Source organism: Drosophila miranda, chromosome 3 (genome assembly GCF_003369915.1).
Source record: "Drosophila miranda strain MSH22 chromosome 3, D.miranda_PacBio2.1, whole genome shotgun sequence".
Lineage (NCBI taxonomy): Eukaryota > Metazoa > Arthropoda > Insecta > Diptera > Drosophilidae > Drosophila > Drosophila miranda.
In genome coordinates, this window is record NC_046676.1 from 7,968,223 (window position 1) to 7,992,022 (window position 23,800).

General features: G+C 46.3%; 4 protein-coding genes across 12 annotated transcripts in view; 2 read left to right on the top strand and 2 right to left on the bottom strand.

Annotated features, from left to right (window-relative positions):
- The first annotated feature begins 236 nt into the window (after positions 1 to 236).
- On the top strand, positions 237 to 6,491 carry LOC108159199 (endoplasmic reticulum metallopeptidase 1). 3 transcript variants are annotated; one of them, XM_017292267.2, is made up of 10 exons: positions 237 to 336; positions 3,173 to 3,849; positions 3,909 to 3,993; positions 4,057 to 4,177; positions 4,239 to 4,393; positions 4,454 to 4,837; positions 4,905 to 5,085; positions 5,153 to 5,478; positions 5,547 to 5,758; positions 5,812 to 6,262. In XM_017292267.2, the coding sequence occupies exons 2-10, from the start codon at positions 3,179 to 3,181 to the stop codon at positions 6,260 to 6,262; spliced, it is 2,586 nt and encodes an 861-aa protein (XP_017147756.1). In that variant the 5' UTR covers positions 237 to 336; positions 3,173 to 3,178. The 3 variants fall into 3 exon arrangements, with proteins under 3 accessions (XP_017147756.1, XP_033246858.1, XP_017147755.1); XM_033390967.1 differs by lacking the exon at positions 237 to 336 and adding an exon at positions 384 to 456; XM_017292266.2 differs by lacking the exon at positions 237 to 336 and adding an exon at positions 492 to 792 and having other exon boundaries at positions 5,812 to 6,491.
- LOC117185759 (endoplasmic reticulum metallopeptidase 1-like) lies at positions 6,442 to 10,447 on the bottom strand. The gene is made up of 7 exons (XM_033390968.1): positions 10,394 to 10,447; positions 8,776 to 9,461; positions 7,767 to 8,698; positions 7,521 to 7,705; positions 7,318 to 7,461; positions 7,057 to 7,259; positions 6,442 to 6,978 (listed from the first exon to the last, which is right to left on the bottom strand). Exons 2-7 carry the CDS (start codon positions 9,459 to 9,461, stop codon positions 6,528 to 6,530), a joined length of 2,601 nt encoding a protein of 866 aa, XP_033246859.1. The 5' UTR covers positions 10,394 to 10,447; the 3' UTR covers positions 6,442 to 6,527.
- Positions 10,448 to 12,064: 1,617 nt separating this feature from the next.
- Positions 12,065 to 17,312, bottom strand: LOC108159196 (endoplasmic reticulum metallopeptidase 1). 5 transcript variants are annotated; one of them, XM_017292258.2, is made up of 12 exons: positions 17,215 to 17,311; positions 16,869 to 17,152; positions 14,605 to 15,272; positions 14,183 to 14,543; positions 13,736 to 14,119; positions 13,488 to 13,668; positions 13,092 to 13,420; positions 12,930 to 13,029; positions 12,771 to 12,873; positions 12,517 to 12,706; positions 12,361 to 12,453; positions 12,065 to 12,301 (listed from the first exon to the last, which is right to left on the bottom strand). In XM_017292258.2, the coding sequence occupies exons 2-12, from the start codon at positions 16,899 to 16,901 to the stop codon at positions 12,134 to 12,136; spliced, it is 2,610 nt and encodes an 869-aa protein (XP_017147747.1). In that variant the 5' UTR covers positions 16,902 to 17,152; positions 17,215 to 17,311; the 3' UTR covers positions 12,065 to 12,133. The 5 variants fall into 5 exon arrangements, with proteins under 5 accessions (XP_017147747.1, XP_017147750.1, XP_033246857.1 ...); XM_017292261.2 differs by lacking the exon at positions 17,215 to 17,311 and adding an exon at positions 16,055 to 16,204 and having other exon boundaries at positions 16,869 to 17,052; XM_017292259.2 differs by having other exon boundaries at positions 12,134 to 12,301; positions 14,605 to 15,269; positions 17,215 to 17,312.
- A 2,544-nt stretch (positions 17,313 to 19,856) lies between these two features.
- The window catches only part of LOC108159195 (LIM and SH3 domain protein Lasp), a 57,777-nt gene continuing 53,833 nt past the window's right edge, over positions 19,857 to 23,800 (top strand). For 2 of the 3 annotated variants that reach the window (XM_033390842.1, XM_033390843.1), the window contains exon 1: positions 19,857 to 20,207. The gene's annotated coding sequence lies outside the window, so the exon portion shown is untranslated. The remainder of the gene's footprint in view (positions 20,208 to 23,800) is intronic. The other variant, XM_033390844.1, reaches the window with a different exon arrangement.

Here is a 23,800-nt window from a genome sequence, read left to right on the forward strand (position 1 = left end):
GAAAACAGATTGGCCAATGTCAATGCCTATTGCATATTGCCTGGCCCCTGCCAGCCCCCCTCTTGGGCAGGTGTGTTTGTGTGTGTTCTATTCCTGTCAAATTACTTGATTAGGTGTCCAATTCTGATAATTCCACGATAAGCCCCAGCAGAGCGTCGGGCGAAATCCAACACACAAATCCATCAACTGAGTACTTATAAAATTGCCACTGGGCATAAGCGATCGTTTTAGTCGGCTCCCAGTCCGTCTACCGAGAACATTGGGTTCTTCAGATCAGAACGGAGGAGGATCGGGTCAACAATAGCCACTGACGTGACAAGTGCATCAGCCTAGCAAGTGAGTGAGAGTGATCCGAAGCACACCACTGCTTCGGGAGAGCGAAAGGGAGAGCCAGTTCTCTCCGACATTCGGGCGATCGTCTCTCTGCCGCATCTCTCCTGTAAGAGCATTCAGTTGGTAAGCGCTGCAGCCTCAGAGGCAGAAGCAGACGCAGACGCAGACCTCCACCGACCGTTGAACGGGACAGATGCGCTTCTCGGTGAATCAGCTGATCCCTCGGACATTTGGACACTTATTCGCATCTCCACTGACCGCGTTTCAAATACGATTTCGGCCAATTTCTGTCAACGTGAAAGCCGAATAGTTTGGGTTTATTTTTGGGCAGATGTGCTAATAATTTCGTGTGCCAACAATTTGTTGTCGGTGTCTCCACACAGTGTGCCAAGTGCCAAGCGATCGTCGAGAGCAGAACACATAGGAGTGTTCTGTTCGCAAAAGTTCTGGATGCGGGAGGTGAGAGAGTGCAGGAGTTCCAGTTGCAAGGCTTCGGCGAGATCGTCCGCTCCCTCCGCTTGCCTTCATTCCAGAGACAACAAACAACCGCAAGTGCAACCGCAACAAACTTCCTTTCCTTCAGGTTATTGACTTTAGCCTGCAGCGTGTCGCGTTATGTATATACATATGTATTTATTCTGTATTGTTTGTGTGTGCGCGTGTGTGTGTGTGGCGGCAAGCATCTGCATTTGTTTGTGGCAGATACTATGATTGTTTTTTGAACCTCTTCTTTCCCGCTGCCTTCGTCTGTCGCGACCGTTGTTTCTGTAGCCGGCAGGCATCACTTGCTGTTGGTATACCCATCCTTTGCAGAGAGTATGCTTTGTTTCATCAGGTGTTTGTTACGTATAAAAAGAATGTAAAGAAAGTCCCAGATATTACCATAGGCAGTACACACGAACCGTAGGACTATATCCTGTAGTTCCCATTACGATCGATATCCAAGGGTATGTAAAGCGTCGAACCCTAGGCTGACCTTTCACGCTTCATCTTGTCACAGTTGATTGCCGCCGCCTCGTTCTTTTCTTTTTCCCCTTATTCATGGCTTTACTTTTGTTTTGGATCTTTCTGCATTTCCTTTCCCCCATTCAAATGGTCTTTAAATAGATTTTCCTTCTTCTTCCCCCCTCCTTTGCCGTTTCTCTTTTTGTTGTTAAGTAGGCGTGGCACCCACACACAGAGAGCTCTGACTCTGTTTGTTTTTTTTGTTTTGAGTGGCTGTACGCGAGATGATTGGGTCGATCGATAACGGAATAATCATTCAGAGAGCCGGGGTGTACACCTACTCCCAGTAGGCCGCAGCAGCTAATCGACACTTTTTCACTGCACAATCGATGCACACTGCCGCTGCACTCGTAATCGCCGCCTCTGCAGGGTCACTTGGAAGTCAATGGAAATGGGTCGAAGTCGCGACGCCGTGCGACCCAAATTGCAATATGCAGAGCACTCGGATTCGCTTGGCAGCAGAGAGAACACTTGTCGCCGTTTGATTGCCCTACTAGTCGGTAATCCTCTTGCCTTAAGTTGTTTGTGGGACACATTCAACAATATGGACCATACCATACCATACATAACAAATTCTCCGATACTGTGCGATCTTCTGGCAGAGCTTTTGTTTTTACTGCATTCATCTGGTGCGGTACAAGTACGAAAGTGAAACACTTTTGTATGCCCTGCAGAAATGTTGAATGATTGGAAATCCCCTGATCTTTCTCTAACAGATTAGTAGTGTATCGTCTATTCAGCCTGAGAAAATGTACCCAATTTGTTATTAGATATTTCCCCCACACACATGTGTGAACATTAAACGAAAATATTACGGCCCAGCTGGCTATAAATAAGAATGAAATATCGCTCAAAAAATTACAAATTGTGTCCCGTTCAATGCTCATTTGCTTCGGATACTGATGGTTACGACTTTTCTTGTACTTTTGCCGAAATGTCAGATTATTCAAATACTGAATATAAATATTTGGTCTATTGTTTATTGTTTTTAAGGCTGCATCTCTGCCAACAGCCATTGCTGTCGATACATTCTACCTGAAACCCTGCACCATTTCATGGTCGTCGATGTCATTAATGCCGCGGAATGGTCAACAGATGTTGTCCGGTCCAGTTTTAATTTAGATGTGGCTCATATAATTGGTAAAAAAAATAGTAGTATTTTTCCAGCTAATCTCTTGCTCCGATTCGTTCATGTTTCCCCCAAAATTCAGGGCACTCAAGATTTCATATTCGTCTAGTCTATACACTCCAGTCACTTCATTTCCTGCCCATTCCCCACTACTTATTAAGCAATCTGATAGGTATTATCTGTAGCAGATGATTTGAATTAAGTGCTGTTCTGTGAGGAAAAATTCATTCAACTTTCGAGGTCTATGATAGTCACTATTAATCGCTGTTTTCTGTGCTCTTATCAGTGTCTGTTTAGTCAAAATTATAGAAAACACCTCCTCTGATTGATTCATGTGCCACTCTACATACCCGATGAGGATCGTTCAGTGGAAATCCGCTGTTGCCCGACATCTTCGAGTTGATCGCACTCGCTTATCTGAGCGCCTAATTATTAAATCGGTGCTCGCCGTTGAATTGGCGGCTTTAACCCTAGTCCCTCCCCATCAGACCATTTGACCGACGAAAGTGGAGAGATTAGTGACGATCACGATCAGTGACGTGTCACTGGAATATCTGGCTTTATCAGCGGAATGCGTCACACTCCATATTCGAGTGCCGACAGACAATTGAAGTCAATTAATGGGGGAGGACAGTGACACTTTTTGTTCATTTTTTGGTGACAAACGATATACAAGAATTCATTAACTTTCGTTTTCACTTGCAGCTCAAGATGAAATCAAAGTACGAGAACATGAAGATCATCTATAACCGGAGTAAGATCGGCTGGTATTGGGCGCCTCTCTTTGTGTCCTTCTGGTTCCTGCTCTTCTACTTGGTGGCGGTTTCCAGTTTCCATCGCATGCCGCGCCTGAAGACAACACAGGATGAGCTTCAGCAGCCGGGCCAATTCATTGGGGAGCGGGCCGAGAACACCCTCCTGAGACTATCCAAAATTGGGCCAAAGGTCGTGGGCAGTGCGGCCAACGAGCAGGTGGCCGTGCAGTTCCTGCTCAGTGAAATTACCGACATCATCGACGGTGCTCGTACCGATCTCTACAACATCGAGAAGGATGTGCAGATTGCGTCGGGCAACTACCTGCTCTGGTCCATGGTGAATGTCTATCAAAGTGTCCAGAATGTGGTGGTCAAGCTGTCACCCAAAAATGCCACCAGCGAGGCCGCCCTCTTGATCAACACTCACTTTGATTCGGTGCCGGGCAGCTCGGGAGCGGGAGACGCCGGCATGATGTGTGTGATCATGCTGGAAGTATTGAGGGTCATCACCAAGTACGAGACTCCGCTCACCTACTCGGTGGTCTTCCTCTTCAATGGAGCCGAGGAGAATCCGCTGCAGGGCAGCCACGCCTTCATCACACAGCACCCTTGGGCCCAGAACGTCAAGTGAGTGATGCTGGGATTTCGAGCATATATATTTTTATCACAACTTTACTATCCCCTAGGGCGGTTATGAACTTGGACTCGGCAGGCAGCGGAGGACGGGAAATTCTCTTTCAATCTGGTCCTGACAATCCTTGGTTGATGAAGGTACACAGACCCTCGCATTACTTCAGTTTGGAGCTCATTTTAATCTCCTATTTTATTTTTCAGTACTACGGCAAGAACATAGTTCATCCTTTTGCTTCCACTATTGGCGAGGAACTGTTCCAGAATGGGTTTGTGCCATCGGAGACGGACTTTCGAGTATTCCGTGACTTTGGCAATATACCTGGTACGGAATTCTTTTGCCTTCCAAAAAGCAGATACTAAATATATATATTCCCATTAAACAGGACTCGATATGGCACAGGTCTTGAATGGGTATGTGTACCACACCAAATACGATCGCTTCAATCTTATCCCGCGACGCACCTATCAACTGACGGGAGATAATATTTTGGCTCTGGTGAAGGCACTAGCAAATGCCGAAGAATTGGAGAATCCTTCGGTGCGTTTTATTCACATAACAAACGACAATTTCATATTAATAACTTCAGCAATTATATAGAAATACGCCGAGGGACACATGATATTTTTTGATGTGCTTGGCTGGTTCTTTGTCTACTATCCGGAGAGCACGGGCGAGATCATCAATATATCCGTTTGTGTTGTGGTGTGCGCCACCATTGTGGGCTACATTTGGATCATGTCGAGCAGCACAGGCATGTTCAGGCGAAGGATTTGGGTCAAGTTCGGTATTCTCACTGCCCTGCAGGTGGCTGGGGTGGGCTTGGGTATCGGGCTGGTCCTATCCATAGCCATGTTCCTGGACGCTGTGAATCTGCCCATGTCCTGGTTTGCTCAAAACTGGATGCTCTTTGGCCTGTACTTCTGTCCCATGATATTCGGCATGGGCATCGTCCCAGCCATCTACTTTAGCCGCACAAAGGAGGTGAGTGGAGTAAATAAAAGTGCTTTGGGTCATTGATAACTAACTATTTCCCCTTTTACCTCATTAGCATGGACTTCCCTTGGGCTATGGCATACAACTGCTGATGCACTCCCATTGCCTCATCCTGACCGTCGTCACAGTGGTCATGATCAGCTACAGCATTCGCTCGGCCTTTGTTATCATGCTCTGCATTGCCTTCTATACCCTTTCCGTAATCATCAATATGGTCACGCGGGCACACAAGACAAGTGAGTATCTATTCGATGGTGCATCTCTGATTTTACTCCAACACACATATCGTGCATGTCCTTTCAGACTTTCTTTGGCTCATCCCACACTGCCTGTGCCAGGTGCTGCCCTTCATGTTCTACACCTACTGCTGCTATGCATTCTACGTGGTCTTCGTGCCGATGCAGGGGCGAGAGTGCAACACCAATCCCGAGATTCTGATGGGTTTCTTTACGGCCCTGATGGTCATACTATTCGCCCCCTTTCTGGTGCCTCTGCTCTGCCTCTTCCGCAAGTCGAAGACTATCATCTCGATGTTCGGCGTGTGTACGTTACTCTTTATCATATTTGCCGCCACCCCCATTGCGTTCCCCTATGCCGAGAAGACAGCCCCCCAGCGTTTCTTTGCTGTGGTAAGTGTTATCTATCAAATATTTCCATATCTTACTTGCTAAATCCGTTTGATTGCCTTCTCTTACAGCACACGGCTCGTACCTTCCACAATGCGGATCGAGCAAGCACCGTAAACCACACGGACTCCGGATACTTTGTCGTTCCCGTGGATCGTCGTCCCCACACCCTTGATGATATATTGTTCGACAACACCAACTACTCCAAGGCGGAGCCAATCGACTGTGATTCAGAGATCATGTGCGGCTACCCCATATACAGCTCTCGATGGCTGAACGCAGTGTAAGTGAGCTGAGCACCAGAAGTGAGCTTATGACTTATCAGTACCTTTGCAGTGACAACAGCTACTTCGTCCCGGGCCCAGAGCCCAACAAGGACTACTTGCCCACATTGAGCATAATCGACAAGTCCAGCAGCTCTGCTAAAAACATAAAGTTCACACTAGAGATAGCGGGGCCCGACCACACGAGTATATTCATTCAACCGGTGAACGGCACTACGCTGGTGGACTGGACCTTCACCAAGGAGCCTCTCGAGCAGAACGTGAAGCCACCATACTATGTTTATTGGTCGTACGCCTTGGATCCCACTCCCCTCCAGTTCAGCATGGAGTTCGAGCATGAAAACGATAACTGGTCTGGAGACACGTTCAAGATTGCCATAATGGGACACAGAACACACCATGACATGTACATAGATGAGGAGTTCAGGGAGTTCCTGGCCACGTTTCCGCCGTGGGCGCATGTAAGCTCCTGGATTGGTTCCTACAACAGCTGGCAGCTCTAAGTGTTCCCCAGTACAGTCGACAATCGAACCAAACTGAATCCCAATGTTGCCATTCAGCCACTCTTAAATTTGTTTAATGTTTCCCCATGTATGTCCCCCGGGATAGCCTTATCCTCCTTATCCTGGTAATCCAACGAACAAAGTGCCAGTTTCCTGGTCACGTCATAAATGCTTTAAGATTTAAGATTATAATTAGCCTATTAAAATATATTATAAATTTTGTATTAAGTTAACAAATCGATGTATCCTTAAAACTATTCGCTGCTTACAATACCCAGCTTTCCAAGGACGAAAACCAATCGGTGGTGTAGGTCCAGTCGGGGAAAGTGCCGAGGAACTCCCGGAAGTCCTCGGTGTAGTGCTCCTTGTGGTAGAGGAAGTGCTCCGAGACTACCAGTTTGAAATACGGTCCCTCCGTATTACTGACCTCATGCTCGAGCTCCACCCAGAAGTCGAAGGGCTCCTCGGTCATGGAATATATGTGGTACATCAGATAGGGCGGAGTGTGCCCCTCATCGAGGGGTGTCTTGTCAAATGACCAGTCCGAGACCTTGACCTGATCCATTGGAGCTATGTAGATCATGACGCGATCGCTGGCTCGCAGGCTGAACTCGTAGCGAACCTTGTTCTGTCCCAGAGATGCCTTAGAGACTTCCGTCAGATCGATGTTTATGGGGAGCTGTGGAGGCGTGCTATAGATCCACCGAGCAGAGTCCCTATTCAGACAAATACACATAGCATTAGATAAACCATTCCCATCCTCCTTTTAAGGCTTCGTCTGAGGTGCAACTTACTTCCAGTCAATCCAGCGACCGCTGTAGATGGGCAATCCGCAGAATGGCTCGGCAGCACAGGAAGCATCAGTCCAACTGGAGGGTTCTCTATTTTGGAACGTCGTATCGTCCAGCTCGCCTAGCCGCGTATCCACGGGTTGTATATAGAAGCCGGAATCTTGTTTGACAGTATTGTCCGCATTGTGGAATGTTCGCGTGGTGTGCTGCAAGTGATTCGATTAGTTTAGACCAGGACTCCACTTTCTAGAGCTAGCGACTTACCAGGACATAATATCGCTGTGGTGCCAGCTCCTTGACGAAGGGGAATCCCGCGGATGTCGTGGCCAGTATAATGAATATGATGGTTAATACTCCAAAGATGGAGAAAATAATCTTGGGCTTGCGGAACTTGTGCATAATGGGGATCTGCAAAGAGACGGTGTTAGGATATCGATCGACAGATGGGAATTTCGAAGATCACTTACTATGAATCCAGCAAAGTGCACAGACATATAGATGATGAACACGGAGACAAGGACATCGGGACTGCTGTCGGGGCCGTCGCGACCTTGCATAGGCAAAAACACAATCAGAATCGCGTAGCACATGTAGGTGTAGTAAATGAAGGGCAGGACCTGGCAGATCAAGTGGCTCGTCACAAAGTAGCTCTCTAAACGAAAGGAGAATCCATTAGAATCCACTGCTGCTCTTGGGGCTGCTAACGAACTTACTCTTCAGGGAGAGCTTGAGGGTAATCTGCACAACCACCGAGATCGTGTAGAAGAAGATGCCAATCATGGGGAAGTAGCCGGAGCGAATGGACAGACTGGTCATGATGATGCACAAAACGATCATCACAATACAGTGTGCGTGCATGAAGCAGGCTATGGTCTGGTCCAGCTTCATGTTGCTCTTCCGCTTCGTCCAGCCAATGTAGACGGCGGGCAGCAGACCCAGCACGAAGAACAGGCTGCAGAAGTACAGTCCGAAGATCATCCAGTGTCCGTAGTACCAGGACTCCGACAGGCCCACAGCCTGCATGAAGACAGCCACGAGAATGGTTAGGCCACAGGCCACAAATACCGTTCCCACTTGAACCAAGAATATGATGCCGAATCGCAGGAACACGGCCTTGACCGCATCTGCCCCATTGTCCATTGTCATTAGGTAGACGGAAATGCCGATGCACGCCAGGGATATCAGGCAAACAGTCACGTTGATGGCAATGCTCACAGATTCTGTGTAGGTGAGCATGAACCAGCCCACGAAGTCGTAGAAGACCGTGTGACCCTCTTCGTGGGCGGCGGTGTCATCCAATTCGGGGGCATTGGCCAGGGCCCAAACCAGGGGTAGCACATTCTCACCCGTCGATTGGTAGGTGCCTCGCTCTATGTTCTTGAAGTTGTCGTACTTGGTGTGGTACACGTAGCCGTTTAGGGCATGAGCCATGTCCAGACCGGGCACATTTCCGTAATCGCGGAAGACACGGAAGTCCGTGTCCGAGGGTATAAAGTTGTTCTGGAACAGCTCCTCCGCCATCGAATTCGCAAACGGATGAGCCGCGCTCTGGTGATAGTATTTGGCCAGCCACGGGTGATTGGGTCCCGTTTGGAAGAGAATCTCGCGTCCGCCAGCGCCGGCCGAGTCCAGGTTGACCAGGGCTCTGATTACATACGAAGGACATTGGTTCATCAGTCAGTGCTTATGACTTGGCTGAGGCCATGCGTCTACACTACTTACTTGCAGTTGGCTGCCCATCTGTGCTGCGTAATGAAGCCATGTGACCCCAGCATGCAGGCCTCCTCGGCCCCGTTGAAGAGGAAGACGACAGGATGGGCCAGTGTCTTCTCCGAGCGTGAGATTACACGCAGAGCTTCTAGCATGATTACCACCATGACTCCGTCATCACTGACCGCCGGCGTTCCGACCTCCGAGTCGTAGTGCGAGTTGACCAGCAAATAGTTGTCGTTCTGTTGGCTCTTTTGGGTGATCCTTACCACGACATTGGACAGATTGGTGTACGTCATGGCCATGCCCCAGAGATAGAAGGAGCCCGAGGAGTACTGCTTCTCCACCTCGATATCGTAAAGGTCGGTGCGCGACTCGTCCACAATTTTCTGCAACTCCCTCAGCAGAAAATTGACTGTGTGCACCTCATTGGCTATCGAGCCGCTCATCTTGTTTCCGATGGACGCGTACTCTGCCAGCTGCTTCATTGACCGCTCCCCGATGAACTCATCTGGGTGCTGGGCCTCGTCGCGCTGGTACAGCATGTCGGGGTACGAGTAGAAGCTGGGCAGGACGGACACATAGAAGAGTGCAAAGCAGATGGCCGCATAGATGGGTGCTCCGTACCAGGGCCATTTCTTATCCCTAGATTTCCCCCCATCCTTTTCGGTGGTTATGTCAACGGCGGAGAATGACATCTAAAATTGAGGGAATCCGATAAGAAATACAGATACTCAGGTTGGGTGTCCAGAGATGATGCAAAAGATCAAACAAAGGAGGAAATTCTGTAACATATTTTCGGGCTTTGCTATCTTCAACTTAATTCCATATGTTGCATACTTTACGGAGCTTACGATTATCAAAAGGCGATCTACGATCTACGATTAAGCCCCACAATCTATGAATATACTGAAATTGAACGTGATCGGAATACTGCCATCGATTTGGAACCATAAACCTCTCAGCTAGGAACGTTTTTATCATGTTTTTATTGGTAGAATAAACTTCGTGGGAAAGTGTAGGAAGATCATAAACTAATTAAACCTTAAGAGTGTTCAACTATATGATGCAAATGGCCTGATGGCCAATTCCATTGGTGGGCTAAAATAAGAATCCGATAACATTTTACAACGGATATAAACATCCTTATCAGAATGGATTATCAAACGAAGAGAGGAAAAATATAAGATAACTACATATGTACCCGTTTATCAAATACACCTTATACGAGGTCCATATGTACATATATCACTTATGTCACTGATTCATATATTATTGATATTCTCACTTTCTGATCTAAAATAGATACTGAAGACAAATCCAGGAGTAAGGATCCAATGGATCCAGTAAGGAATGAAAACTGAAAAGAGCCTTCATCTTAGATGAGATCATGTATATCCTTTACACTTTAACTTTAATATATGTATATCGGTGGTTCCTTGAATCCTTCACTCGAGATTTATGCTATGCTTATCTCCAGACGTTCTTTCCACATTTTTTACAGCATGTCTTATATTTTAACGGAAAAAAATTGTTCACTGCAATCTCTAGCACAACGAAAATTCCTTCAGATCGTAATCTTTCGCCCGTTCACTGTGAATTATGGCAACCGGTTTGGAGCCTCACCAACCTTCTAGCACGCGACTTGGACCTGAACTGGATGAAATATAAATTCAACTGACACGCACCGGACCGTGTCCCAAGTATTAAATAGGGTCAGGTCCGGTTCGATCCCAATGGTTGCGGCGCCGCCGCAGAACCCTTATCATTTGGGGGTTCTTGGGCATAAAAAGATTACATCCTAGCGATAGCCGATCTTAAAAACAGCAGGAGCTATTGCTCTTTATAGCTTGATGGCCGCCAGTTAAACCGATTAGGGCACCGCTCCCGTGTCGGCAGAGATCTTAGTGCCATAAGAACAGAAGAATTCTTAGCGTGGGGTCCCGGGCCCCCATTTATGATCATTTCATTAGAGGGGGATACACACACACACACACACCCCCGTTTTATCGATAAGCATAAATCCAAAACTTGAATCCCAGAAATCTCACAAATGGCAAACCTATCTATTCGACTTCATTCATTCCATATGTGAAATAAAAAATTTGAAGTCGCACTAATAACAATTTATTTGGAAATAATGACTAAGTGTCTGGGGGAGTTACCTTATTATCTTTGATGAACATATTCTAAGAAATAATTCACTGTTATTAAAGAACTCTTCTAATAAATAAACACTGAATACCTTACAGTAAAAAGAACCGATCGTTTTGCAGTGTGGAGAAGGACTGATTGGCTTAGGGTAAGACTTGAGCGAGCATCGGAGTGTCGAAGAGATTGTTTGTCTACAGAGTACATGCACGAATCAGCATTAGTGCCCTTCATCTATGTACAAATGTAAGTACTGGGCACATATGTAAGCGAACCACGATATTGGGTGGTCGAGTTTCGAGTGTCGGGTGACATACTGCAGAGTGTTCAATTTATGTGATCGTCAGGGGAACTGGATTCAATGCGTTACATAAATACAAATATAAATTCATATATAAATATTTATATATTCTGTTATTAGTGTGGAGTTTGTATGCTACACAAAAGATGATAGAAGGAAGCAATTTCGACATTATAAATGATGTACATATACGTATTCTTGATCGATTCTATTAACTGCCCTAATCTAGTTCTGATATTGTTTACCTAATCATGCTGATAATCGGATATGCTTACCATACATATATATACAGTAAATGAGTACTTTAAGTATTGAATTATTAAAAAGGATTTCTAATCTGTCTACAAATCAGACAGATTTATATTTATATACGAAACTGCACCACACTTCTGGTGAATGTACATTCCACAATTGTTCGTGAGCGGGGGTTTCTTGGGTCTTCCGTTGCGTCGATGTCAAAGGCACAATCCCGGTACAGGAATGGATTATAAATTAAAGATCGATTGCTGATTAGTCCCCGTCGCAGTCGTAAAAGTCGATTTGGTACTAAATTTGATAATCTCAAATTGAAAGTCACCGAAGGAGCTATACGCTTTCTGGGCATATCATGTACTCATGAGGCAAATAGGGAATTTTACATTACGAGTATACTCATACTTATAGGTACATTATCAGGATAGCTATTCCTAATGAATTTGAAGCACACTTCTTATCATTTGATGTGTTGTTAATTATAATTCATTTAATTCCCATGGTTCAGTGAGTACTGATGAAGCCCACTACATGCATATCTGACACCAATCAGTCATCTGTAGTCTTACTCGTATCTTTAGTCCAAAGTTCACTAGATATTGTTCAACATTTAGGTTTTGTCTTTAATTAAAAGTACATTTATTTTAAACAATTAATTCCCGATTCTTAGTAGATCCAGGTCTCATAAGATGCCGGCCAAGGGGTGGCATCCACATACTTGGGGAAACTCTCGAGGAACTTTTCAAAGTCTGGCGTCAACATCTCCTTGTGATGGGTCCAATGGCCGCCCAGGCCCAGCTCAAATGTGGGCGTTTTGAAGTCTCCCTTGGGCTTCTGCAAATATCGAACGGGAATATTTAGATACTGGATTCAAGTGTCGTACCAAAACATACCTCAAGCTCAAGCCAGAAGTTAAGGGGATCTCCATTGACGCCCCACGAGAAGTAGATAAAGTAAGGGGGCTGAAAGCTTAGTCGCAGTGGAGCCTAAAGATAGAGAGATAGCATTAAAGGTTTCCAGGCACTATATAAATATTTGAGAGTCCCAACCTGATGGAAGGACCAGTCCTTCATAATAGCTCCGTTCAAGGGCTGAATGAACAGAGCCATATGATCGGGTCCGCTCAACTGGAGTTCGTAGCGAATCTTGCTGGGAGACACCTGTTTCTTGCTGATCACTTTGACGGCCGGCACACTGCCCAGCAATGGCTCGGAGGCAGGTATCCACAAGGTGTTCTGTCTGGGGTTCACAATTGGGGGTTACTCAGTTCAATGAGTTACTGAGAAAAAGAGCTGTGGCTTACCTAGTCTTGTGCCAGCGCTGGTTGTACAAGGGCAGACCGCACATCATCTCCTTCTGGCAATCGTCGCCGATTTTCTGGGCCAGTGTCATATTAATGACATCATCTAAAATTCGGATATGATAAGAGACATGACGAAACAGAAAAAAGAATCGAACATACGTTTGACGGAGTAGGTACGTCTGTCTTGGGGCATGATGAAGTAGCCCGATTCCTGGCGACGCACTTTGTTATCGGCATCATGGAAGGTCCGCTTGGCGTGCTATTCAAAAACAGTCAAGCGTATTAGTCCCACTCTAAGCAGATCGTAGGGGAAATCCTTACCAGCACGGAGAATCGCTGAACACTTGTCTTGGGTCGGTAGGGGAATCCCATTGGCGTTATTGCAATGATCACGCAAACGAACGTGATGGCCAGGAGGGCGCAAATAATGGTCTTCGACTTGCGGAACAGATGCAGTACGGGCACAATGAAGCCGCAGGTGAGGAGACCCACGGCAATGCTGAAGACGGCAACCACCAGGTCCGGGTTAACATTCTCTCCAAAGCGGCCGAACATGGGAATGAAGGTGAGGAAGAATCCGTGCGAGAAGTAGGCAAAAAACACAAATGGAGGCACTCCGCATATGATGTGTGGAATAACCCAGGCCACATCTAAGGAAGAGCAAGAAAGCTGATTAGAACGGAGCTCTACGCGAACATCCATGAATTTATTTCTCACCTTTGCTGTGCAGCTTGGTGGCCAGATTAATGATGAGGGCCATTGTGTAGAACAAACAGGACAGCATCAGGACGAAAACGGATCGGACGCCGCAGATCGTTAGCACTATGGTGAAGATGGCCAGGAAGAGGCAGTGACAGTGCAGCAGCATCTGGACCCGCTGTCCAATGGGCAGTTTGTCCTGGAAAAGTAATAAAATCAAAGATGAATAATGGGGATATATGGCTGATTTGGTCTTCGCTACTTACATGCTGGGTGTAGTGGTAGTACAGGGCAGGCACTATGGCCAGGCCAAAGATGAAGGTGGTGAAGTAGAGCCCGAGGATGAGCCATGAGTGCGTGAACCAGGACATCGGCAGGTGCACCAGATCCATGAACCATCCAAGGAATACGGTCAGCGTGACGGCGGTAATCACAGCAAAGAGCTGGACCACGAAGGTGTGCATCACCCGTTTAAAGATCTTCTCCAGCTTGATGCCCGAGTTGGAGGCCATCAACTTGAAGGCATACAAACAGGTTCCGATGGCCACTAGCGACACAATCACGTTCAATATGATGCCCTCCGTCTCGGTGTAGAAGACCAGGAACCAGCCCATCACATCGAAGTAGACGGTGTGGCCCTCGGCGTGTTTCTGCAGATATCAGATCGGGGATGAAGTCGAGCAGTTCTCTGGTATTCTTTGAGCGCATCTTACCGAGGTGTCCTCCAGCTCCTGGGAGTTGGCAATCTCCCGCACTAGAGCCAGCAGGTTGTCGCCAGTATTCTGGAAGCTGCCGCGGGGGAAGATCTCCGGGCGATCAAAGCGGGTGTGATACACATAACCGTTGTACTGGTAAGCCATATCCAGGCCGGGCACTGCGCCGTGGTCGCGGAAAATGCGGAAGTCCGTGTCAGAGGGAATAAAATTGTTTTGGAACATCTCCTCGGCCATGGTGGAGGCGTACGGGTGCTTGATGGCGCGACGATAGCTCTTCATAAGCCAGGGATGGTTGGGGCCCGACTGAAAGAGGATCTCCCGACCGCCGTTGCCGGCAGAGTCCAGATTGATGAGAGCCCTGCGAATTGTGAGAGGCAGGATTAGCTGGATACCGAAAGAAACATTCAAAGATCACTTACTTGCAGTTTTTGGCCCACTTGTGCTGGGTGATGAAGGCGTGCGAGGCCTGGAGTGGATTCTCCTCGGCTCCGTTGAACAGAAAAACAACAGGGTGCTTGAGGGCCTGCTTGGACTGGGCCAATACTCGTAGGGTCTCCATCATAGTGGCCACCATGGAACCGTCGTCGCCTGCGCCAGGTCCACCCGGCACCGAATCGTAGTGGCTGTTGACTAGCAGATAGGTGGTGCTGTTGGTTCCCTTGGGACTGACCTTGACCACAATGTTTTGGATGCTCTGGTACATGTTTATCATCGTCCAGTGGACGTAGCTGCCAGAGGCCACCTGCACATCCACCTCGATGTCGTTGGCGGAGCCCAGTCCCGAACGGATCTTCTGCACGTTGCCGGACAGGACTTTCACGGCCCCCATCTCGTTCTCCTTACTGCCCACGACACGGGGTCCCAGCGCCACTAGCTGCTGCAGATTGATCTCCGCCCGCTCGGCAATGAAGCGATCCGGATACTTGGCCTCATCCTTGATGCTCAGCGGGCGCGGCAGCCGATGGCAGGCCGGAATAGAGATGGCCACGTACAGCAGCAGCCAGAACCCAAAGAAGGCCGGTGCCCAAAACCATTTGATCTTGTTGTACTCTACGAAGGCACGCTCACAGCCATTGGGTTTATTCTGCTAAAGATCGGTAGAAAAAAGGGTGTAATCATTAGCTTTATGCCATTTTTTCGAAGAATGAAACCATATTATTGTTTCTGTGCAATCAAAATCCCATCCCTCCTTAATATTTCAGCATTATGAGTCAGAAGCATTATGCTCTTGCATATCACACGGTTCTCGTAGGAACAGCCGTTCCTATGATACATTTTAGTGGGAATAGTTAGTGTTTCTTGCTGCGATAGAATTGGGCTACCGTGATAGACAGTCCATGAGTCAGTTTCCAATCATTTAACACCCGAAACGACAGCTGTAGAAAGCAGACCGAATTCGTGTACCGACTCGTATGTTAGATTTAATCCATCATCGGCTATCTTATCTCTGGTCAACTTGTTGTCGAAGCCCCCAGAGCCGGTTGCCACCTAAAACAGTTCTCGATAGGCGGGTACACGGCTGCTCCTTCTGCCAGGGGTTCAGTTCGACTGGCGGTTCCACGGAAGTGGGCCAGACAGGGTGCTGATATCGTCGGGGCGTGCAACTAGGGTTCCGAAGGTATCATATCTCAAGGGTATCCGCGGTTCGTTAATTAGTGAACTTAGATAAGGAATGGCCGGAAAAGGGTTAGTGGGGGACAGAGGAGTAAAAAAAAATAGCAGAAGAAACAAAACCGATACGTAGGAATTGGCTCACGGTTATTTTAATGCTCGTGTTAGAGCAATCCAATCAACGGGAAGATTACCTATGCCCCACCCGAAATTAGGCAATCTAATCGTGGAGCAATCACTCGCAGCTGAGGCACTTACCTCATACAGGTGCGAATTCCGCTGCCGCAACAGAGGATCTGTGTTGTGAGGATCACTGGTCGGCGTTATGACGCGTCGCCGCACGCTCTTGTCGCTGCCACTGACACTCATCGTACCACTAACTTGTTGGAGATCTCTTGCTCTTGCTCTCTTTTTTTAAAAAAAAAAGGCGCGCGCGCGTCCGACTCGATCGGCGGTTGGGAAAAAATTAACAGTTAACATCAGCTCGAAGAATTTGAATAAATATTATCGATAAGATATACCGAAATATACCGCCTCGGTTTAAAAAAATACCGTAAATATACTGACGAGCTCAAGTTATATTTTACATATTCTTCGTTTTTGATCTTCCGTCGAATATTACCAGCTATATAGATCATTTAGCCATGCCCACATAATTTTATACGATTGTTGAATCAATTTTCTACTTAACTGGCTTGTTTTAAATACTTGCTTTTGTTGGATTTTGACTAAAAAAAGGTTTAAAAGTCCAAACAATATAATCGCGGAGAGTACACTCACCACTCACCACTCTACACTCTACACTCACTCTCTCGCTCTTTCTTTCTCTCTCTCGTGGCGTGTCTTATCTGGCTTTTCGTTGCTGTGCTCCACACAAGGTCTATTTATAAAAGGTAAGACATTCCCAATGATCTCCCACCTCGATGCGACATTAGTTTCAACACTACAAACTTTCCTTTTTCGCGCAGTGCACATACATTTGTAAAAAGAGAGGGCTTGGAAGAGAGAGAGAGAGAGAGTGACAGAACCAAGGGAAGGGTCAGCAAAAGTTTAAATTGTTTGTAGTTTGTACCTGCGCTTCTTTCTCCTCTGCGTCGCTGCTCATTTTTAATCGCACCTTCTCGTTGTTGCTGCTTATGTTATATCTTTTTCGGATTTTGCTGCACTCTGCAAATCGTTCTTGTTGTTGAATCTTGCTCTTTCTCTTTTCCACTTTTGTATTGAGATTCGACCTGATCTCTTCTCTCGCGACGCGCGTCTACTCAACTGATGTACAAAGTTCCACAAGCCGCGCTTTAATACGGCAGTTTACCGTGGCATTTGAATATCATGCGGCATGTACATATGTATTATTTTCTAAATAATTTATTCCGTTCAGCATTTGTTTTACCGGCAGTTTTTTGTTTGTTTACACTTACTCATTTATTGCCCACTATTTTCGACGCTTTGTTTGTGTATTTGCTTACTTATCTGTGAGTGTGTTTAAATAACACTATGCAGCAAAAGAAACCACCTTTTTTATAGTATTGCGCAATTTTAAATAATTTTTGTATGCGAACGGCAATATCGATAGCAACAAAAACAATAATTTGTACAAATTTTGAGTTTTTTCAAAAGCATACTTGATTATTGCAAAAATGAAATGAATGAAAGTTTTATTAAATTCCATTCCATTAAAAAAGAAGCATAACATAACTGACCGCAAAATATGTGTTGCACATTCATTTTTGTTAAGGCGCGGACCATTATCGGTTTTTTTTATTCCTTAATTTTTTATACCCGATACTCAAAATGAGTATTGGGGTATATTAGATTTGTGGTAAAAGTGGATGTGTGTAACGTCCAAAAGGAATCGTTTCCGACCCCATAAAGTATATATATTCTTGATCAGCATCAATAGCCGAGTCGATTGAGCCATGTCTGTCTGTCCGTCTGTCCGTCCGTCCGTCTGTCCGTCTGTCCGTCCCCTTCAGCGCCTAGTGCTCAAAGACTATAAGAGCTAGAGCAACGATGTTTTGGATCCAGACTTCTGTGATATGTCACTGCTACAAAAATATTTCAAAATTTCGCCCCACCCCCTTCCGCCCACACAAAGGACGAAAATCTGTTGCATCCACAATATTGCACATTTGAGAAAACTAAAAACGCAGAATCATAGATAACGACCATATCTATCTGATTGCTGAATCTGGATCAGATCGGATCATTTTTGTAGCCAATAGGAACAAATCAATTTGCAGTGGCTACGCAGCGCCCGACGTCACGCTCAGACTGATTTTCTGTCTCTCTCTTTGTCGTGTCGTTTAATATTAGCGGCGTCTGCCGGAGGAGAGCCATACTGACTTAGTATCGGGTATAACCGTAGAGTTGCGGTGTCCGCAGCAACTCACAACGTTCCCCCTCGTTTTATTTTAAGAACTTTGCAATTAGGAATTTAAGAAATCGTTCTATATTTATATTCTATAAACTATATTGAGGCAGAGCCACTGATCGTTAAATTTCGATAATAAAAAGCAACCTCAAAAAATAATAAACTTTCCAATTAAAAGTTTAATATTCTTCAGAATATTGATGCCACTTTTTTTTCTGTTGCATAGTGTAATTGCTATTATGAACCAGCGAAAGCTTTATCAACGGGTTAAATTAAAGCGTTGATTGCCACAGATAATTGAATACTTTCGGGCGATAATTGTATTTGTCTCTTGGTAAATTACGTTTTATTTATGCGCACACACCATGACGCAAAGGTGAAGTATCGTAGCATATTTTTGGGTTGACTTTTGGTGTAGAATACATGTAGTTGTCATGTAGTTGTAGTAATATATTTTTTCGACTTTCAGAACTATCCTTTAAAATGGAAAAGGTCTTTAAACAGTATCCTTTTGGGATCCTTGACAAGAGGGGACTGGTTCTTAACAGAAACTAACAAGCCTAGTTGTCCGTTCTTCTAGTTGCCGAGTAGCAGATGTCAAATTGTTCCTTTTGTCTGCTTCATTGATACTCAACTGGAGCACTCGTGTAATTGAAAACTGTCCAGAGGAGCAGAGGAGAAGACCAGCATTCCCACTTACCATATTACACCGCCCCAGCTAAGATAGAGCAAATAGAGCAGCCACGCCACACACAAGGAGGCTGGCTGTTGATTTGCTCATTTAGGGTCGCCAGCCCTCAGGTCGTTATCTCCATGGTGCATGTGCATCGCATTAGACAACGATGACGTGCCATGCACGACACACACACACAGACACCCGCGGGCTTCCCGTTCGGAATTGAGGACAACGTGTGACATTACATTAACGGGAAATGCAGAAAAGGGGGGCGATCGGAGGAGGGAGGGCAGCCTGTGCCCAATGTCATTCAACCTAAATGGAGGAAGGAGCCCATGCTTTGTGCGTTTGTGTGTGTGCATTCATTCATTCATTCTCTCACTCACTTATTCATTGGTTTGGCTTGTGGTACACAAATTCGTAAACAAAAACGTTCATCGGAATATTGGTCAAAAGGAAATCGATAGAATAAACAGGCACGCAAGTGGGGATTGGAAACCGAATGAGAATTGAATGGAAACCGAATGAGAAGAATCAAATTCGAATCGCAATCTGTGCACGGAGACTTTTCTTTTGTTGAAACATCCACCGAGCCACTGTTTCCACTGGCGCTGACTAAAGTACAATTTTAGATTTTATTTTTGAATAGACTAGGCTTAGAGGTGCGTCAGGCGCAGGCGTCAAGAGAGGGGAAGAGAGAGAGAGAGAGCGAGATATGAAATGCCGGCTCTGCTGTGGACGTGGCCGCCCTCTCCACCAACCCGTCCACCACCCCATTACACACACTATCACGGGGGGTCACAACCAAAACAAAGCGAAATATGTGTCAGCTGCTTCTTCTTATGCTTATGCTTTCCCGCTTTCCACGCAGATTCGCGCTGTTTTACCTCGTGCTATCCCTCGCTCCCACTCCCCCCACCGCCCCACTCGTGCGTTCATTTCGGGCGCCCAGTCGCTTTTACGTCGCAGTCGCAGTCGCTGTTTCGGCTTCAGCTTCAGCCTCAGCTTTCAGTCGCATTTGAATCCTCGTCGCCCTCGGTCGGAAAATTCTTTGGAAAAGCGCCTCAAAATTCGGTCAGCTCGAAAGGAGGCACAGGAACAACAAATGTGGCAAATGTCCTTATGAGGCGCCCGCCCAGAGTTCTCGCAATAGTACCACGCGTGTGTGTGTTTGTGTGACAGTTCACGCTATTTGCTAGCTTCTTGGCTAAAAAAAATTATATAATTTTTTTTTTAATAAACCAAACCCAAGGAAATGCAAATTTTATTCAACCGAAATAACAGTCTTTCCGCAAGCTGGCGAACACCCATTTAGTGTGCCACCCGTCGCCGCCGCCGCCGCCGCCGCCCCCCCCACGGAACATGTGAGTGAAGTCGGAGTTCATTTTGTTTGCTGGACGCTGCGGCTGGAGATGAGATCTGAAATTCTGTTCGATCCACAAATGGGGGTTTTTTCTGCACAATCTGGCTTGCTGAATTTGTAAATTTCAGTTTCAGTTTCGGGATTCGGGGACAGGCGTTATTTATGGCAAATCAATTAAAAGTTTCAATCGAAAGTTTACGAAACCCATGACTAAACTTTCCAAAAACAAAAAATTGACAATTTGTGAGCTTGAAATATAAATTGAATTGGTAGTTTTTGTTTATTGATTTCAAATAAAGTTGGCATTTCGCTTTCCTTGACTATGGGGCCTGATACAGAGCCACGTTTATCAAGATTAATTCGCTAGGCTAACAGGTCGTTGACCAAGCCGATAACCATTAGCCTCTGCCCCCCTAACCACAGCTGGATACCGTTAAGGAATTTCCTTTATGAGACAATGGCCCAAACCAAGACAGCGACTTTTCCGTTTGGTTTTTCCTTCGTTTGCTTTTTGTGGCTCATAATAACATTTTGGACAATGACACAATGCCGGAAAATCAGTGGCTACCACGCGGGGCAAGGGCGAGCGGCAAGGCGCACGCAAGGAAGTGCGAAGAAACATGAAAAGAATAATAATAAAGGAAAAGCGAGAACGGAAAATAGCCAAAACAAAGCTGGGAAAACAGCAGAAAACTTTCCCAGTTAAGTTCCCAGTAGTTGGCTGAAGCAGAAAGTCCCCCAGAAATCTTTTATACAATTGCCGGACTCGTGCGGTGTCCCATTTGTTGTTGCTTGTTTGGGCATTAAATGATTGTTCTGTATTTCAATTTTGTTGAAATGTGTGGTCCTCCCACTCCCACTGTGATTGCACAGGACATGGCTTAGACACTGGTCCTTCAATTAGGCCTTTGCTGGGCTGTGATTTGAATAGATTGTCATGGGGAAAAAAGTTGCTCCTCCCGCAACACAGATTTCAAACAATTATTGTTTACAAGGCAGTAGGCAGGCAGGCAAAATGTCACCAGAAAAAGTTCAGGGCTAACCTTAGGCAAAGTTTCCCCTTACCCATTGTTTATTATAGACAATGCTTCAGTAGTTCCCATCCAATTTGGGTTGTTTGGCTTTAACGAAGGGATGCGATGCGCCTGAGGATGTGGATGTTCTCTCCACTCGTTTTCTACAAATCGCCCCTACCCATGGACTCTTATCCCTATACACACTTGACTGAGCCTGCTCCGCCAACGCCAACGCCCCCGCCCCCACCTCCCTCTCCCCGGCTCCGTTCTGCGTGTGAGGCGCTTTTTAATGAAGTCATTTGTGGCATTCGCCGATTCGTTTGTGATTTATGAGCATACATACACACGCACCTCTGGCGAGGATGAGCTCTCCCCTTTCAGGCTTTTCCCATTCAGGTGACAGCATCAATCAGGTGCCATTGCTGCCATGCTGCCGTTGTTGTTGGATCTCGTTAGACATGTGTGTTGCCTCAGTTGACTTGTCAGGATAATTGCTCAAAAATTTCCAAACCGAGGTAACAGGATTAAGCTGATTGGCTGGCTGGCAACAGCTGTTGCCAGAGAATTTGCCCCTCCCCCTTGTCATGCCCAAAGAAATCATAAAGAGCAATAACTCCTTGTAATTAAACTAAATAATCTTGATTGCAATCTGAGCAGGTACATATATAGTATATATGAAAACATTCAAGAACCACATTTCCTGGAAACGCGAAGAGAAAAATAGTTTTAGAAATGAAAAGCGATTTCTTGAGTTGGAGAGCAGCTACGGGTTTTTCTTAGAACAATTTCCTTTCATGGTAAGCGGATTCTCTATTTTATTGGAACAGCGGGAAAGCAGCTCCATAATACCAGGAACCAATTATGACTTACGTTTCTTTGCGCTACTTTAGGGGTTGGCGTTTTTAGAGCATTTTAGTTGAATGTCAATTCAAAAGCAGTTGATTGTAGGATAAATTAATTACAGAGCGGTGTATGGGGCGGTGTAATTTGAGCACTTCAGAAATTAAGACCGTTCTTTATAGCCCCATTCGAAGTCAGAGCGATTGAGCACCCAGTGATAGGAACTCCCCAACTCCTTCGATCCAGCTGTCGAGTCAACAACCCAATCATGGGGTCCCTGCACATTTCCCACCGACATTAGACAATTTCAAGCTTGATTAAACCCATAGCCAAGCGGCAAATATAGCCCGGAGTCAAAGTTACTCTGAACAAACACAATGCCAGTGGCAGACCGAAGTGGAAATGTAACCAGAGTGTAGGGACAGGAACAGGGACAGAGATAGAGATAGAGACAGAAACAGAGACGAGCCAAAGCCATTGCCATCGCCCCAGCCAACCCCAATGACAGCACAGACATTGACTTATTCATGTTCCTGTTGCACAGCAGCATTGTCCCGGCCAATGACTTCTGTACTTGGCCAGCCACAGCAATGCAATGCACTCCTGCGTCGCCTGCGTCTCCTGCGTCGCCTGCCTCGGGCAGCAGCCACAAACTGTATTCCGTTTGGCATGCAACAGCAGTAAAGCGCGTAACGGCGTCCTACCCCAGACATTGTTCTCCGCCCCGGGGGCGACAGACTGTACATAAATAAATACGTATACGCGGTCAATATTTTAAGGGGATTCTCATTAAGAGGGACACCAGACCATTTGGTATTTACCCACACAGAGAGATACAGATTGAATGGGTCTTTGAGGACTTCTCTAACCTGTTACCTGTTGTCCAGGTAACCTTCTGGCGGGCCGGGTCAAGCATTCTCTCCACATGTAGGTTAAGCCGTTCTGGATTGTGTCCTCGAATGGCTGGGAAATGTGGAGACGCCCCTCAAGGCTGTGGATAATAATGCTCGTCTCTCCTTGACTGACAGCTTCATTCAATGTGGCTTACTCTGCCCCCGTTCTGTTGCTGGGGCAACGCAATTCGTTTTTCCTGGGCGAGATCCAGTCATTCTCCCGATGATGTGGCTTACCAACTGTCTAATAAAGAAATTTCTATGAATCAATTCGAAGTTCGCCGGAATTTATGCATCGAGCTCTAAACCACTTTGGGAGGGAGGGACCAATATCTTAGCCGGCCCATCCCTACATCGAGGATTCCTTTCTGTGTGGGGTACTGTGCCTGGGGGAGTGTGCCTGTGAGTGCGGTATCTGCTGCCGATATGTTGGCCCATTCATTGAACTGGAACTCATTCGCACAAACAACGCTTCGCCTTTACCGAATGCGTTTGATGTTGAATGAGTGGGACTTTGACTCGGGCGTGGTCTGGCCCTGGCCCTGGCCCATGGATTGGCACTGGCACTGGTCCTGCTACTATTCTGGCTCACTAGTCTGTGTTGTTTCAGCACTTGGCTCGGTTTATCCCTTAGAGACCGCTACCCTCTTGTCGAACAAATAAAGTTACTTTGCCCCCGAACAGAGCAGGCATAGCTTGGCCTATATACTGTTAATTAAGTGGCTATTACTGTGGGGGGGGTGGGCTTTGCCGGAGCCCCAGCTGTCATCAAAGTTCAGTTTCAAGCCGCCACCAGCTCCACCCCTCGGCTTGAGGGTGGTCTCTTGGAATCCTTTTAGGGCCCC

Excerpts from the sequence above, each read along its gene's own strand:
- LOC108159199 (XM_017292266.2), top strand. Across the intron at positions 3,994-4,056 it reads ACAATCCTTGGTTGATGAAG|TACTACGGCAAGAACATAGT; the intron begins GTACACAGACCC and ends TTTATTTTTCAG. Across the intron at positions 4,838-4,904 it reads ACTTTAGCCGCACAAAGGAG|CATGGACTTCCCTTGGGCTA; the intron begins GTGAGTGGAGTA and ends TTACCTCATTAG.
- LOC117185759 (XM_033390968.1), bottom strand. The coding sequence starts at position 9,461 with ATGTCATTCTCCGCCGTTGACATAACCACCGAAAAGGATGGGGGGAAA. Across the intron at positions 8,699-8,775 it reads AGATGGGCAGCCAACTGCAA|AGCCCTGGTCAACCTGGACT; the intron begins GTAAGTAGTGTA and ends GTATGTAATCAG. Across the intron at positions 7,260-7,317 it reads CACAGCGATATTATGTCCTG|CACACCACGCGAACATTCCA; the intron begins GTAAGTCGCTAG and ends AATCACTTGCAG.
- LOC108159196 (XM_017292261.2), bottom strand. The coding sequence starts at position 16,901 with ATGAGCAGCGACGCAGAGGAGAAAGAAGCGCAG. Across the intron at positions 13,669-13,735 it reads ACTACCACTACACCCAGCAT|GACAAACTGCCCATTGGACA; the intron begins GTAAGTAGCGAA and ends TTACTTTTCCAG. Across the intron at positions 12,302-12,360 it reads ACTTCTGGCTTGAGCTTGAG|AAGCCCAAGGGAGACTTCAA; the intron begins GTATGTTTTGGT and ends CGATATTTGCAG.